The sequence below is a fragment of the Phacochoerus africanus genome, chromosome 8 (genome assembly GCF_016906955.1).
Source record: "Phacochoerus africanus isolate WHEZ1 chromosome 8, ROS_Pafr_v1, whole genome shotgun sequence".
Lineage (NCBI taxonomy): Eukaryota > Metazoa > Chordata > Mammalia > Artiodactyla > Suidae > Phacochoerus > Phacochoerus africanus.
In genome coordinates this window covers 152214900-152233077 of record NC_062551.1, presented here as the reverse complement: position 1 = coordinate 152233077, position 18178 = coordinate 152214900, and the positions used below count along the sequence as shown (strand labels likewise).

Genomic DNA, 18178 nt, shown 5'->3' with positions numbered 1-18178 from the left:
AGGCTTGCAACTCAAAACATCCACAGAATAGGTAGGCCAGCAGATCTGGGGCCAAGCTGATGTTGCAGCTGTATTCCACTGGCAGTCTGCTGGGAGAATTTCCTTTTTCTCAGTGGAGGTCAGTTTTTCTTCAGGCCTTCAACTGATTGGATGAGACCCACTCACATTATGGAGGGTTATCAGCTTTACTCAAAGTCTACTGATTTAAATGTTAATCTCATAGAAAATATATTGATCACTACGACAGCCAAGCGTATTTGACCAATATATGGGTACTCTGGTTCTGCCAAATTGACACATAAAATTAACCATCATAGTTGTCATTCCTGTTACTTAATCTGATGTCAAAAAAATGTAAATTTACTTTGAGAATTTTGATTCATTAGATGAATTCAGTCTTTTCTGGTAAATACCTGGTTAGAAATATTATTTATGCACTTAGCCAAGTTATTTTGGTAATTATAGCCTTAGTATCTGAGAAAAGTTGCGAATAGTGAATATTAATTTGCTCAAAAGAAAATGGTTACAGATTCCAATAAATGAATTGAAAGTGTTGAAACCATTTCTGGTTATTCCTGTCAGAAGTGATATCTTCTGATTAGCACATCTGAGGCAGCATGATTTCTGAAAAGCTAGGCACTGTTTTCTAGTTTCAGTTTTTTTTTTCCCTCACTTTTTAGGGCTGCACTTGTAGCATATGGAAGTTCCCAAGCTCGGGGTCAAATCGGAGTTGGAGCTGGAGCTGCTGGCTTATGCCACAGCCACAGCAATGTAGGATCTGAGCCACATCTGCAATCTACACAACAGCTCATGGCAACACTAGTTCTTAACCCACTGAGTGAAGTGAGGGATCAGACCCACATCCTTATGGATACTAGTCAGGTTTGTTACAGCTGAGCCACAGTGGGAACTCCCTCAGCTTTGCATTTTGGAATTCAGAATACTGCCTTGGTAAGAATCTCTTTTCCCTCACTTTAGTTAGCTTAACCGTAAAGTACAAATTTAGCAAAGACCTCTAAAACCTCTTCTAGCATTACTATTCTGTGATTTCTTTTTCTTTCTTTCTTTCTTTTTTTTTTTTTTAGGGCCACATTCACAGCATGTGGAAGTTCCCAAACTAGGGGTCGAATAAAAGCTATAGCTGTTGTCCTACACCACAGCCACAGCACTACTGGATCCTTGACCCACTGAGTGAGGCCAGGGATTGAGCCCGCATCCTCATAGGTGCTAGTCAGATTTGTTTCCCCTGCACCACAACAGGACGTCCTGTTCCGTGATTTCCTGCTGCTTAAAGCATTTATCACATTGTCCTTTGAGTATGGTTATTTGTGCTCTTTACTTTCTCCTTTTAATAGCCATTTCTCTAAGAATCAAGATAAGAAATTATTCATCTTCTATTAATCTTCAATTCCTTACTCAGATGAAGCACCTAAGTATTTGTTTAGAATTGAGTATATTATTAGAGTTCACTGTAGTCAGATGCTATTGTTAAAGACCTTATTATTAAATGCATAAAAATTTGACCTAACAATTTTTTCTCTTGGCCTTCAGCATCAATGTAGGACTTAACTTTACAAATTATTACTACATTTTTCCATGTACTAGTATATCTTGGAGCAAATACTGTTTTATCCTCAGTTCATTGAGGAGTAAGATTGGGGATAATAGGTCCTTTACCAAGTTACTATGATATTTAAATGAAGTAACATGGAAGAACATGAAGCACAGTGCTTGATACATAATAGGCACATCAAATCGTTTTCTTTTTTTCCCTTTTTGATTGGGACTTTTACATCTCTCTGCTACTGGGGTGTCCAGTATGAGATACTTAGTAAATGTGTGTTAAATTGAAGAGTTCTTGACTTAATTCATAATGAGAAATTCCAAAAGAAACCCTGAGAAAAAACCAAAAAACTCAATGAGTTAAATATTTACTGGACTTATTGAGGACAGACTTTAAGTTGGAAAATAACTTTCTCTACTGATTAAATTTGATAATTTCCATGTAATAAAAAGGTTTTAATATTCAGCATTTGTACTTTTGTTGTAGCGATATGGCTTGGTTCAATGAATCTTGGTTAAGCCGAATTAAAGAGGATATTGGTGACAACTGGAGAATAAAGGTATGCAGAACGGATGCTAGAAGTACTTGATCCCAGCAGTGGTTCTAAAACAAGCACTGGGCCTAAGTCGTCTTTTTTAAATTAACTGAAGGGTATATTTTATTGTGTATAGTTTGGATTTTGACACTTTTGTATGTTCTTACACTGTCATAATTAGCTACAGAACATTTCCATTAACCCAAAACATGAATCTATGCCGCTTCCCAATTAGTCCTTCCTCCTGACTTGGCCCCAAGTGGCCACGGATCTTCTTTCTGTCCCTATAGATGCCACTTCTAGAGTTCCATAAAAAATGGGATCAGACATTACGTGCTCTTTGGTTTTCTTTTACTCAGTATAATGTTTCTGAGACTCATCCTTGTTGCCTGTATTAGTAATTATTTTTTTTGCCAAGGAGTATTTCATTACACTGATTTACTACAATTTGCTTAGCCATTTGCTTGTTGATGGATGTTTGAATTATTTCTGTTCTTTCCTTTTCTAACATTGGTAATTTTTGTTCTTTATATTTTCTTTCTTCATAAATCTGGCTTGGTTTTTTCATTTTTTAAAAATTTTTTCCCCAAAGAACTAGCTTTTCTTTTCTATTTTATCAATTTCCTTTATGATCTTTATTATTTCTTCTCTGCATCTACTGTTCTTGCTTCTCAGTCATCAGCTTTAAGCATTTTTCCCGAATGGTTGCCTTAGCCACATCCCACACATTTTGACACATTTAGTTTAAAGTATTTGGTAATTTCCCTTGTGATTTTTCTTTTAACGCTTAGATAGATTAGAAGTAGACATTTTAAATTCTTTTTTTTTTTTTTGTCTTTTCTAAGGCCACACCTGCAGCATATGGAAGTTCCCAGGCTAGGGGTCTAATCAGAACCAGCCCTGGCCTACGCCACAGTCACAGCAATGCAGGATCCAAGCCGTGTTTTCGACCTACACCACTGCTAACTGCAATGCTGGATCCTTAACCCACTGAGCAAGGCCAGGGATCGAACCCATGACCTCATTGTTCCTAGTCGGATTCATTAACCACTGAGCCACAAAGGGAACTCCTCATATTCTAATATTTGAGGATTTTCTATGCATCTTTCTTTTATTTATTAATTTCTAATTTAATTCCATTTTAGTTTGAGAACATACTCTGAATTCTTTTACATTTACTGAGACTTATTTTATAACCTAATATGTAGTCTCTCTTGATGAATATTCCATATGCACTTAAAAGCAACATGTATTCTGCAGTTCTACATATATGAATTATTCCAGCTTTGTTGATAGTACTGTTTGCATCTTTTATATATTTATTGATTTTCTGTCTGATTATGCTATCAATTAAGGAAGGAGGAGTCCTCAAATCTTTAATGATGACTATGGATTTGTCAGTTTCTTCTTTGAAGTCTACTAATTTTTTAATCATGTAATTTGAATCTGTGTTATCTAGTTTATATGCACTAAGTTTTATGTTTTCTTGATGAATGTATCTACTAATCATTATGAAATAACTTTCTTGATCCCTGGTAGTATTTCTTGTTTAGAAGTTTAAAATTTGTGTGATACTAGTGTAGCCACTCCAGTTACGTTATGATTATTTTTGCTAAGTATATCTTTTTCTCTTCTTTAGTCTGTGTGTTTATGTTGAAAGTGATATGAACACCTAGTAGGTCTTACTTTTTTATCCATTGACAATCTCTTTATTTAGTTCTTTTTTTAAAAAAAAATATTTTCTTACATTTCTGTTATTTAAATCCTTGAACATTTTAAACTAGCAGCTTTAACATTATTTTCTTCTAATTGTGTTGTCTTTCATTTTTGGGCTTGTTTCTATTGACTGAATTTTCTCCTCATTATAGTCCACATATTCCTGCTTCTTCACATGTGTGGTAATTTTTTATTGGATGCTAGATAGTGTGAATTTTATTGTGAGTGCTGGGTTTTTTGTATTCCTTTAAAGAGTGTTGGACTTTGTTCTTACAGGTAGTTGAGATAATTGTGCATCAGTTTAATCCTTTCAAAGGTATGGGGCAATGGGAGGCAACTCTAGAGTTATTTTCTCCTCTAGGGCTAGATTGGACTCACTGCTAAGTTGTGACCTTTTTGGCGTCTTTAGTGAATGTTTGTCCATACAGCACGGTCATGGTCTCCTTGCTCTGGCTGGTGGGAATTTCAACAGTTTCTGGCCCTGTGCAGTCTTCAGTAGTTATTCAGTTTATAACTCCTTGGATTGTTGGTTTTTTTGGGAATTATTTTTGTTTAATTTCATCGAGTTTCATCCATGTACATGCAAATTAGTATTCAGCCAAAGTGTCAACGGAACTACTATGCAGATTTCTGGAGCTCTTTTTCTCCATAGCTTTCAGCTCTTCATTTATCCGTCATGCAAATTCCAACTACCTTGACTTTACTGAACTTCTGGTGCCTATCTTCTCAACTCCAGAGAACACAGGCTTTGTTTAGTTTTCACCTCCCTATGCCATGGTACGAATATTGTCCCTAGAGGAAATCTTAGAGTAGTGTAGAGTGCATGCTTTTAGTTTTCCTTCTCTCAGAAACTAGTGTTTTATTATTGTCTTTGTGCTAAAGCTTGAAAACAACGTCCCTTATATTTTGTCCTATTTTCTAGTTATTTGTGGCACAGAGTAAGTCTCAACCCATATACTCAACTCATGACTGAAAGTGAACGTGCTTGTAGCTAAATCTTTTAAGTTGTTACTTGAATTTGTTGTGGCTCACTTTAAATAGAATTATTCTGGCTAAACTGTGTAAGCATGAAGACATTTTAATCAGACTCTGAATGAAGCTTTGACAGTTAAAAATTATGTGTTTGTATTAGTAGAACTCTAATATATGATGTTGTTGCTGTCGTTTTTATCAGGGGAAGTCGTTACTGTCTTCCACCTTGACATACATTTCTTTTTCTCTCATTATTAATATTAAATGATTTACTTAATTATTTCTTTCCTCCATTAGGCTAGTAATTTAAAGAAGGTACTTCAAGGAATTATGAGTTATTATAATGAGGTATGAAAATCATATGACTTTCTTCAAATATGAAATACTTCATGATAATTATATCAACACTAAAAATGACTTGACTTTTCATTTATAACATTTTAGTAGAATGTAATTCCTAGTTGGAATATATTATTTTTTACATTTTTAGAACACTCACATTTTGTGAACATAAAAGGGCTAAAACTTAATGCATTGATTTGTAAATAATGTTTCTATATTGATATTCTTTAAATTGATTATTTTCTCAAATAAACTTACTTTCATCTGTATATAATTTGATTTTATGCAGTGCTATAAATTAGAACTTTTAGTTAAATTGATTATTTAAAGCATTATTTTGATATTCCAGTGTAAACAACAGCAAAGATTCTATGAAATTATGGTTGTTGCGAGTGAATGGGGAAGAAAATGCAAAATAAAGTAGTATTAAAGTCACATTAGATAGTACATTATTTGAGTAGTTTTTATTTTCTTAGCATCATAACAAGTTCTCTAGTAGGATTATTTGATATAAGAAAGTTTATTATTTAATGTGTGAAAGCTTTTGGTTTGATTTTTGCCATTAAAGAATTTTGTTTCTATTTTTTAAGTTGTCATACAATTGAACTTGTAGTTTTTTCCAAATAATTTTAGGACTAAAAATTTTTAATTCATTAATGCTTAAAACTCACTTCGAAGCTCTCTTTTTTTTTTTTTAAAGTCGAGAATACTTTTTAGTAACTTGAAAAAAAATCTTAAAAAAAATAGGGTTAGTAAAGATTAATCCATTAGATTTATTGTTCATTTGTCAAATCATAATGGCTTATTTTGTGGTTTTATGTTCACCAAACATATATCAAAATATTATGGATATTCTCTGACTTAATGTAAATCTGCTTATTTTTATGGGAAAGACATAAGTTTTATTGTAATAGATCAGGTCAGGGCCTTCTTAAACAATTCCTCTCTCTGATATTGGGACCAAAGGATATTTGATATAAAACCGTTTTAGTTGCTTTTGGTTGGTTCTCAAATTTTGGGGGATTGCTTGAACTTTGCTAACTGTTTTTAGTCAATAATCGTGGATTTATAATTTGTTAATTTATCTGAGTCATTTCATGAACATATTTATAATTTATTTTCCTTGTAATAATTAGATGTAGTAAATCCTCTGTAGCCTACATAAATGAGTAATCTAATTTATTTTCAACACTACAGTTTTTGGGGCAACAGATTTCTGAAGAACTTATCCCTGATTTAAACCAGATAACTGAATGTTCAGATTCTATGGAGCTTGGGAGGTTGCTCCAGCTTATTTTAGGTTGTGCTGTCAACTGTGAAAAGAAGCAAGGTAAGTGAATTTCAATCCTTTGAGGATGACTACTTTCTAGAAACAATCTACATTGCTGTAGGAAATAGCATAAAAAAGTACTATTACAAGTTGCCAGAAAACACCCTGAAATGCAAGCCAGATCTGAATTCAAGCACAGCTCTGTCATTAAAAAGGTACAAATTTTCAGTATCTTAATTGTACCTGGATTCTGAGATTCATATTCACTGGCTAAATGAAATGATTTTAGTTTAATTAGCTTAATTTAATATATTCAATGCTTAGTACTTAGTGGATATTCAATAAAAGTTGCACTTACTCATCTGATATATTGTTTATTTCACATGTAAGAAATAGAACTTGAGTTTGATTCAGATTTTTCATAAATGATTATGCAGCTGCTAAATTATAACCCAGGCTTCTTCAGATGAGATTCTTTGCTTTTGAGCAGAAAGCTTGTCCAGCATACCCTCTAAGCAGCCTGATGCTAGAAATGTAATTGGTGTGCTGTACTGGTGGTATATCTAAACACAGTGATCCACAGCCTGCTGAGTACAAAAAGAACATTTTTGGTTGAATGTAAAGAATAAAATGATAAACTAAGCAGACCAAGATCTACTTTCAGGGGCTTTCATCAGTGTAGGTGATAAAATTTTTGATAAATTTTTGGCTGATAATTTTTGAATGATTCATCCAAACTTGATTTTAGGATGTCACCTTTATAGGAGAATATTGGATACTGAATTTTATAAAATACGCCAGAATCTTAGACATCACATTCAGTATTATCTAACTAATGAAAAGAGCATATCAGACAAGCTAAATGAAATAAAAATTAATTCAGGGAGGAGAAAATGAAATACATGAAACCAACTGCAGTTTATCAATAAAAAGCATTTGGGTATCAGAAAATTTTGATGTTAGTCCACCTCTATTATTAACTGGCTGTTTTTTTCTAGGGCAAGTCAGTTCCTCTGCATAGAATTTTATTTCTCATAGATAATGTCAAAGGTCTTTGTATTAATTAGGTTTTGGGTTTTTTTTTTAATGAAAGTAAGAAACATTTCTTGTGGAAAGTTGAAACACCTATAAATTTTTAAATGTAAATTGACAAATCATTTATAAATTAGCAATTTTCTATTATTGCAATCCTTTTTATTTTTCTATCTAATACTTTTCTCCTATTTCAGTAACTAGTTATTTATAACATCTTTTTACTTAACTCTAGCATTTTTGTTAGTTTTAATCATCATCTGTAAAGAACCAACTTTGGGCTTTGATTCAGTTTTGTTTGTATTATTTAATACCTATTCCTTTATCTCATGTCTTCTGTTGTGAATAAGTTCTTTCTATTCCAAGCTATAATTGATATTTTAAGTTATAATTTTGTTGCAACCTAAAAGTCTTGATATAGTATATAGTATTTTCATAATTTAGTTCTAAGCATTACTTGGCAGTTTTGACCTCATCTTATTAAAAAGAGATTAAATTGCTGGATATGTAAATAAAGTTTTAACAAGCAGTAAATATAAAGAAAAAAGAATTTAATTTTTTTTTTATTTTTATTTTTATTTTTTATTTTTATTATTAAAAATGTTTGGATTATCTAATAGAATTTATTTTCTAAAGTATGAGTAAGCTGATAAATGGGAAAAAAACAGTAATTTAATTGAAATTTAGAAACAAAACACATCTGCAATATAAACCAACTTCCACATCATTATACTTTTTGGTGAGAATTGTTTTTTTCAAAACTATTCAAAAGTACTGCAAAATAGTCTCAATGGTGAAAGGATGAACTAGTTTGGTTAATGGGACCCTGTTTATCTTGATGGGGAAAGAGAGAATTTTTAGGAAGTTTTCAGCAGACTTGAAACAAATACCTCATTATCCAAAAAATCCAGTTAAATTGACAGAACAGTGTAAACCAACTCTAATGGAAAAAAGAAAAATCATAAAAAAAAAATCCAGTTAAAGGAAATCATTCTATTGCTTGTGCATCCTCTAGTTAGTTCTGCCCCCCTGCACATACCCCCATAGCATTTAGTGGTCAGGTGGATACCACAATCTGTCAGAATCTCTGTCCAGTACTTAACTTCACAAATAGATTTAGAGAACTTGTAGAAGTTTTCCAGAAGAATCATTAAAATAATAAATACATTAAAAAGTAATCAGTCCTTAAAATTTTTGGAAAATTGGTTTAGCTGAGAACATACAGTTGACATGAATTTATATCTGTAAATACATGAAAAACACCTTCTCATGATTCTACTCTTTTGACTGGGAGAGAATCAACTTACTCTACTCCCACATTTGTGAGTGTAGGTGTGTGTGTTGCTGCTCTTAAGGTGAGACTTGGTGTATGTTAGGTAGGTATTTGCAGGAGTCTATATATATATATATGTTTCGTCATTGAAAACCTTCCTAAAATGAATTAAATAGCTGATAAAATGAAACTTTCTGGGCTTAGATGTTAAGAGTTCATTGAGCACAGGCATACCTCATTTTGTTGAGCTTTGCTTTATTGTGTTTCTCATAAATTGGAGGTTCAAGGAAACCTTGGGTCCAGCAAGTCTATTGCACTGTTTCTCTAACAGCATTTGCTTACTTCATGTCTCTGAAGAATTCATGTCTCTGAAGAATTACCATATTTTGGTAATTCTCACTCTATTTCACACTTTTTCATAATTATTATATTAAGGTGACCTGTGATCAATGATTTTTGATCTTTTTTTTTTTTTTTGTCTTTTTGTCCTTTTAGGGCTGCACCTGCGGCATATGGAGGTTCCCAGGCTAGGGGTCTAATCGGAGCTGTAGCTTCCACGCCAGAGCCACGGCAGTGCAGGATCCGAGCCAGGTCTGTGACATACACCACAGCTCACAGCAATGCCGGATCCTTAACCCACCGATCGAGGCCATGGATCGAACCCACCACCTCATAGTTCCTAGTCGGATTCGTTAACCCCTGAGCCGTGACGGGAACTCCCATGATTTTTGATTTTTGATGTTACTTTTGTAGTTGTTTTGTGGTACTATAAACTGCACCCATATTACCATGGCAAACCTAAGCCATAAATGTGTTCTGACTGTTCCGCCAACCGGCTGTTCCCTCTTCTCTTTCCCTTCCCCTACCTCCCTATCCCTGATACACAGCAATACTGAAATTAGGCCTCTTCAAGGGAAAGGAGAAGTCACATATCTCTCACTTTAGATCAAAAGCTAGAAATGATCAAGCTTAGTGAGGAAGTCATATCAAAAGTCAAGATAGGCCATAATCTAGGCCTCTTCTACCAAACAGCCAAATTGTGAGTGGGAAGGAAACTTCTTAAAGGAAATGAAAAGCACTACTCCAGTGACCACACCATGATTTGAAAGCAGTGACACAGAGAAGGTTTTAGTGGTCTGGATAGAAGATCAAACCAGCTGCTTAAGCCAAAGCTGAATCCAGACCCAAGGCTCTAACTCATCAGTTCTGTGAAGGCTGAGAGCATTGAGGATACCACAGAAGAAAGATTTGAAACTAACCTTTCTCGGTTGTTCATAAGGTTTAAGATAAGAAACTGTTCCTCCATTACATAAAAGTGCAAGGTGAAGCAACAAGTGCTGATGTTGAAGCTACAGCAAGTTATCCAGAAGATGTAGCTCAGACCATTAATGAAGGTGACTATACTAAACAACAGATTTTCAGTATAGATAAAACAGCCTTTTATTGGCAGAAGATGCCATCTAGGACTTCCATAGCTAGAGGGAAGTCAGTGCCTGGCTCTAAAGAACAGGCTGACTCATGCTAGTGGAGATGATGACTTGACGTTGAAGCCAATGCTCATCTACAGCCCTGGAAATCCTAGGACCTTAAGAATTATGCTAAATCTACTCTGTGCTGTAAATGGAACAACAAAGGCTGGCTGACAGCACATCTGTTTACAGTATGGTTTACTATTTTAAGCCAACTGTGGAGACATACTTCTCACAAAAAAAGATTTCAAACATTACTGCTCTCTGGCAATGCACCTGGTCCCCCAAGAGCTCTGATAGAGAGGTTCGACAAAATTAATGTTGTTTTCATACCTGCTAACAAAACAATCGATTTCACAACCCATCAATGAAGACATAGTTTTGATTTTCATGTCTTGATATTTAAGATATACATTTTATAAGACTATATAGCTGCCATAAATAGTGATTGTTCTGATGGATCTGGGCAAAGTACATTGAAAACCTTCTGGAAAGGATTCACCATTCTAGATGCCGTTAGGAAAATAGATGATTCCTGGGATGAAATCAAAATACCAACATTAATAAGAGTTTGGGCTGATTCCAGCTCTCATAGATGACTTTAAGGGGTTCAAAACGAGTGGAGGAAGTAACTGCAGATGTGGTAGAAATAGCATGAGAACTAGAATTAGAAGTAGAGCTTAAAGATATGACTGAATTGTTACCATCTCATGAGAAAATGTTAACAAATGAATTGCTTCTTATAAATGAGCAAAGAAAGTGGTTTATTGAGATGGAATTCACTCCTGGTTAAGATGCTGTGAAGATTGTTGAAACAACAACAAAGAATTTAGAAATTACTTAAACTTAGAAGCAGCAGCAGGATTTGAGAGGATTGACTCCAGTTTTGAAAGACGTTTTACTGTGCGTAAAATGCTATCAGACAGCATTACATGCTGCAGAGAAATTATATGTGGAAGAAAGAATCAATCGATGTGGCCAACTTCACTGTTGTCTTATTTTAAGGAATCGCCACCGCCACCCAAGGCTTTCATCATCACCCTCTTCTGTCAGCAGTCATCAACACTAACACAAACAAAAAGATTACCATTCTCTGAAGTCTCAGATGATGTTTAACATTTCGTTAGCAGTAAAGTATTTTTAATTAAAGTATGTACGTTGTTTTTTTTTTAGACATAATGCTATTGCTATTTAGTAGACTACAGTATTGTGTAAATAAACTATTTTATATACTGGGAAACTAAAAAAATTCACGTGACTCCCATTATTGTGGAATTTGCTTTATTGGAGTGGTCTGAAACTGGACTTTTGCACTGTCTCTTTAGAATGCCTGTAACATGTGAATTTATCCCATAGTACTGAATATTTAACGAGACAAAATTGTCATAATAGTTTTTAAGATTAATTGTAATTTCTTCTCTTTTTCTTCCTTATAAGAAAATTAGAGGTTTTCTTTTCTTTTTCTTTTTGGCTTTTCAGGGTCATACCAGCGGCATGTGGAAGTTCCTAGGCTAGGGGTTGAGTTGGATCTGCAGCTGCCAGCCTACACCACAGCCACAGCAACGCAGGATCAGAGCCACATCTGGGACCTACATCACAGCTCATGGCAACACCGGATCCTTAACCCACTGAGCGAGGCCAGGGGTTGAACCTACATCCTCATGGATGGATACTAGTTGGCTTTGTAACCCACTGAGCCACAACAGGAACTCCCAAGGTTTTCTTTAAAACATTTTAAAAATACTTATATGAATATTTTCAGTCCTATGTATTTGCTTTCAATGGCCATATTTCTTATGGAAAAATAATGTACTTGCATAAAGAATTATGTGTAGTAAATGAACTTTTATGTTAATTGAGTGGCTAAAATACTGTGGATAAAGAGTAGGTTTTTTCAGATCTGATTTTTTTTTTTAATCATAGAACATATTCAAAATATTATGACACTGGAAGAATCTGTTCAACATGTGGTCATGACTGCTATTCAAGAGGTAAGTTGTATCATGATCACATATGTATGAAAATCCAAAACCAGATTATGTAAAACTGTTCATATAAATTTTATGGATGTATATCTTGCTACTGTATAAACTAGCTTTTTGCAGCATGTTTACTTATCTTTGGCTGTTGTGTAATCCTTTCTTTTTTTTCCCCCCAAAAATTTCTTGTAAGAATTTCAAACCTAATTTTAATACCTCTGCTTTTTAAAAGTTAAATTAGGAGTTCTCTTTTGGCACAGGTGGGTTAAGGATCTGGCATTGTCACTGCAGTGGCTCCGGTTGCTGCTGTGGCAAGGGTTTTTCCCCTGGCCAGAGAACTTCTACATGCCATGCATGTGCCAAAAACAAACACATAAAAAGTTAATGCTGTCAAGTTCCTTTAAATAACTTCAACTAAGTAGGATAAACAGCCTCTTTCCAGATAGGAATTTTTTATGGTTTCCGTTTTTTTCTTGCCAGTTAGGGCAGTCTTTTCTGAAATTTTTAAGTGCGTGTGTGTGTCATGTATTTTCAGAATGTTAGAATTGTGAGCAAATAGAGTGATGATTCAGTTTTAGAGTCAGGTAAGCTGGATTCAAGCCAGTCTAGTTAGCTAAGGTGAACCATAAAGATTCAGAATCCATTCAGTGCATGTTCATTCTTAAAATCAGATCAAAAGGCTGGGATGAAGTGGAGTGAAGAGGTGGCCTGAAGGAAAGTTGAGTGGGGGGTTAGTGAGGAAAACATAGTTTGGAAGAGGCATGACTTAGAGAAAGACAGCATGTGGGACTTGAGAAGTGTGTATACTCTGAGTTTGCATTGCTGATTTGAATTCAAAACATCACTATATAAATAAATCTTCCTTTTGTATGCAAGAAGTTATTTTATAGGATTCTTTTTTTCATATGATTGTAATTCCTACCTGTAAAATTTCTCAAATTAGGAACTTTGTCATATCACTTCCATCTTTAGCTGTATTTTAAAAGTGTTAATTTATGTTATAGGAGAATTATTTTTAATTATTTAATGTGTTTAGTTTTATTTAGTAATTCATCTTTTAGAACTTGGATTATAATTTTTCAGTACACAAATATTTTAAATATATCTCCATATTTCAAGCACATGTTATTTTCTCACTAATATAATGCTTGAATGTTGTGTTATTTAGCTTAAACCTGTATAATTTTTTTATTTGAACAATATAAGGAGTATCAAATAAGGCAAGGAAAAATTAAAGCATTTTACTCTCCTTTCAGGTAAACATATTTTTACTTCATAAACATCATTTAATTGTACTTAATTTTATTATTTTAATTCTAGTTGATGAGTAAAGAAATTTTGAGCTCTCCTACAAATGATGCTGTTGGAGAATTAGAACAACAGGTGAGTATTTCAGTATGTGAGGAAAATGTTGAAAGCAGTGATAGAGTTCCTTTGTCAATTACTATCTTAAAGGCTTCCTGGGAGAGTACATACAAGATTATTTTCCTCCATGAAATTTAGGTAGATGGTTCTATAAGATCTCAACTGAATATTACTGTGGATTCCTGCATGAATGCAAGTAGTATTAATCTCCATAGATTTTTATGATCATGTTTGAAGAGTTGAGTGTTATTGAACCTTCTGCTAGTCTTAATGCATATGTGGTCCATCCTATATAGTTGCACAATTAAACAGTAGACAGTTTTTAAAATTCTGCTAAATTCTAATTAATAAGGTAATATAATTTTTGTCACAGTTACTCTCCTCTAATATTGAAGAAATAGCTCAGAGACCTTGTACTCAAGGCTCCTTTCCCTGACTGTTTTCCATGATTGTTTCACATGGGGGAAAAGGTACTCTCCTCTGTGTAACCCAATCTGGGTTGTAAGGGAATGGGTAAGAGGAGAAGCAAATGTAGCAAATCCTTTTCCTGTTACATATTTGAATAGCTGACTTTCCTTGAGTGTCATCAGCCATCTCAAGAAGTATTTCAACTTAAAATAATTTTTTTCTATAAAAATTTTAAATTTAAACATGCTGTGTTCTAGGAGTTCCCACTCTGGCACAGTGGGTTAAGGATCCAGCATTGTCTCTGAGGTGGCATGGGTTCGATCCCTGGCCTGGCACTGTGGGTTAAGGGATATGGTATTGCTGCAGCTGTGGCATAGGTCGTAGCTGTGGATCAGATTCAATCCTGGCCTGGGCATGGCCATATGCCACAGATGCAGCCGAAAAAGAGAGGAAAAGAAAACCAACCAAAATGCCATGTTCTAAATTTTTTTTCTGTGATAAAATTAAATAGTGCATCCTCTAAAACTTTTTTTATATATTTCATAAGGATTTGTGTAAAATTTTATTTCTATAGGACTTTGGACTTAAATGGTAATGAGACTCTGTTAATATTTATACAAAAACAACATATTAAGACTTGTTAATAAATTTAAAAACCACTTCCAACATCAGTGTATATATGTATTGTGGTAAAAATATATTTTTCAATTTATGTCAAAATGTGATGTATTAAGAATTGGAACATTTTCAATTTCAGCTTAAAAGGGCTCTAGAAGAACTACAGGAAGCACAAGCAGAAAAAGAAGAACTTAGGCAGCGATGTCAAGAATTAGATATGCAGGTACAGATCTGAGAATAATGTCCCATTTAAATTTACAAGGGTTTTATTTTAGTTAATTAATTGGTAAAGTGTTTTGGAGGTTGGGTTTCATTTCATGGAGGGACCATCGAAAGGGTTCATTAGGATTTCCCGTCATGGCTCAGTGGAAATGAATCTGTCATCCATGAGGATGTGGGTTCAGTCCCAGGCCTTGCTCAGTGGCTTAAGGATCCGGCATTGCCCTGAGCTGTGGTGTAGGTTGCAGATGTGGCTCGGATCCTGCGTTGCTGTGGCTGTGGTGTAGGCCAGTGGCTATAGCTCCAGTTCGACCCCTACCCCGGGAACCTCCATGTGCTGCAGGTGCAGCCCTAAAAAGACAAAAAAAGAGAGAAAAGATTCATTATAAGCTTGAATAGTCAAATGTGAATCTTATAATTTTTATTTTAGAGTTGAAAATTGCTGGCTTAACTACTTTTTTGAGAGGATCATTCTAATCTTACAATCCTAACTGTTTAGATCATGGCTTAGTTTGTTGTTTTGTGAGGGGGGGAAATAAAAGCATTTACTTCATAGCGTATGAATATTAAGTGGGGTCTTTTATGAAAATACATACTGCTTGACTCCCAATAAATGTGAGTGTTGTTTGTTTTGCTAACATGTACGTGGGTATGAACACATGTGTATAATTCTTGCATTCATATGCACATATTTGTTAGCAAAATAACTTGGCATGAAAGACAATAGTTAGTGGTGAAAGGGGTAGATTGTCAAGCCAGGCAACCTGTATTCAGAACCTAGTCCTGTTACTAGCTGGTTGTATATGCTCAAGCAGATTGCTTAATTTCTCTATATGTCATTTTTCTCTTTTGAGAAATTATTTGATAATACTGTATATCTCCTAGAGTGATAATGAGGATTAAATGAATTAACATAGATAAAGCCCTTAAAGCAGGGCCTGGCATTGAAGGCTATGTATGTGTTCGCATATATTGTTATCATTGTTATATGAAAGTGCATATGTGAAAATTATGCAATAAGTCTTGAAAAATTATGGTTAAATGTACCATCATAACATGCAATAATAAATTGCATTTTTCATTTAAACTATGAGCTACATAAATAGTTGACTCTCTGAAAAGTATGAGGATAAGATTGTGGTAACATTATCCTTGTTTGATGAGATAAATATCTAGAGTGATAGGACTGGGTAATATTTCTAACCTTTAGGAGTTTGCAAATAAGGAGAAGAGAAATGACTTGGTTAGCAAGACTCAGATACTTAAGGGCAGTGACAGCACTAGAATCCAGATCTTCTAACGTCATCTTTAAATATCAGTCCTCTGTGTTTGAACAAAGCCAGTGTGTATATTTGAACAAAGCTAGTGTCTCAGACAAATTAGGGGAACTTCTACTTGTTATCCTTTCTTCTTTCCAAACCATACCCCCCTCACATGTCATAAGAAACATGCATAGCATCTGAGATGTTTTATCTTCAAGTAAGCTTATATCCATCCTCCAGGTTACTTCAGATAAAGAATGGAGAATTGAATCATTCAGATATTACCAATATCACGTAGGATCTCTGTACAGTTTTCCAAGAAAATCTTATTTAGTAAATAACAGAATTTCATGTTAAAAGATTTCAGTGTTTCTAACATGAGTAAGAATGATTTTAGTTGAAAAGTGTAGACATCCCAAGTTATGACATTTTTAATTTGGTGTCGAAATAGGGTCAACTCAACTACCTGCTACACACATGAAACGAATGATTACTGCATATAAACAGAACAAAAAGTTATTAATTTAACAGTATGGAATTCACACAGGTGTATGACACAAACCCCAATTTTATAAGGAAAATTATTTTTGAAAATCGTTTACTTTTAATCGTATGTCACCTGAATGTGATTGTAAAATTTGAGGGGAATTCTTTTTTAATACCTACCAAATAAACCAAAAAAGAAAAATAAGCTGCAGAGAAATTTACCAAGGGCAGATAATTAAGTAAAAGAGCATAACCTAATGAAGTTAAATTGAAAGTAGGCAATCAAGGAAAGAAGCAGGCATATGGTGTTGACAGAAGTGCTGCACAACAGGAACCTGCTCTTCTGCCTTTGTCCCCTAGCCCATGCCTGGGAATCAGGAAAAGTCTCGAGACTTCTCACTGCAGTCTACCCAATCAGAAAGAAATCACCCTTTGAGTCCTTCATTTTCTTTGGACTGGGGAAGAGTGGAAATGATGGCCAAGAAGAAATTAAGAGGCTGACTCCTTCTGATAGAAAAATGTGATAGGGCCACACACTAAATTGGGGAAAACAGTCTGATGCCCAAAGGAATTACTCCATAGGAATGGGATACGCTTCTCACCACCCTGGTATATAAGATACTTCAACCTCAGAAGTGAGAGCCTAGTCCAGGTGTTGTAAAAAGATGGCTCATTGGCTCAGCTGCCTCTGCATTCCCCCCTACCCCAACCATTCACAAGGCTGTATAGAATGGTGTAGAGAGAAAACAAGTTCCAACTTAACTCAGAGGGGAAAATACATTGAGCCATAGCATATAGCAGAGAGGATGTCCGAGAAGTCCTCAACACTGTGCTGGAACAAGCAGGGTATCTTGACTGCCAGCAAAGCATGAACTAAATGAAAAGAACAGAAGCATGACATCTGTGCGAACTAACTATAGACTAAAACCAAAAATCGGTAAGAGCAAATAAGAGAAAATCACCAAGCTTAGAACATAACTTTTGCTTCATGTAGTATAACAATTTTATAAGAGCACATCAATAAAATAGACTAAGTGGTAGGACAACAAAGTGAGATTTAAAAGGGCATTGCAGCTATATAGAAACAAAAATCAGTAGGTAATGTTTAACACCAAGCCTTATAACCTAGTTAAGCTATTGAACTTCAAGAATAAACAACTCAGTTATTCAGGTAGAAAAGATAAATCACCCAAAAAGATAAGAAAATTAGGCCCCCCCTACAGCTTGCCTGCCAGAATGTAGAGGACCAATATCCACAAAATGCTGAGTCAGAGAAACAGCATAAAGCGAAGAGCTCAGATACAAACTCAGGAGCTCTTCTTGGAAAAAACTACTTGTTGATACAATCCAGTTAACAGACATGTGTTAATCAAAGTAAATAATGCAAGAATGGGGAGATTCATGTAGTGAAAGATCTAGTGGTGAAGCTTGATCCGTTTAAATTGAGTTCTGTGTCAGTTCTCTGCAGGTCATGGTTATAGACACTGGGACCACTGAAATTCCAACACAGTCAGGAGTAAGGCCTGATTATGTGTACTTTCAAAAACAGTCCACATGAGTATTCATTGTAAAGTTTTGAGAAGCTCTGGTGTAGTCTTAGAGTTCTGGTCAAGTTAGGGCAGGTTTATCAACAGCTCTTTACTCTGCCTTTCCCAGTCAGTATTCCTA

General features: G+C 34.7%; 1 protein-coding gene across 1 annotated transcript in view; it reads left to right on the top strand.

The window, feature by feature from the left end:
• HOOK1 (hook microtubule tethering protein 1) overlaps positions 1-18178 on the top strand; it is a 71431-nt gene that overhangs the window by 15277 nt on the left and 37976 nt on the right. Inside the window, exons 3-8 of the mRNA XM_047788868.1 lie at positions 2051-2123; positions 5085-5135; positions 6327-6459; positions 12097-12164; positions 13473-13535; positions 14683-14766. Of these exons, the coding sequence (XP_047644824.1) occupies positions 2051-2123; positions 5085-5135; positions 6327-6459; positions 12097-12164; positions 13473-13535; positions 14683-14766 (472 nt within the window). The remainder of the gene's footprint in view (positions 1-2050; positions 2124-5084; positions 5136-6326; positions 6460-12096; positions 12165-13472; positions 13536-14682; positions 14767-18178) is intronic.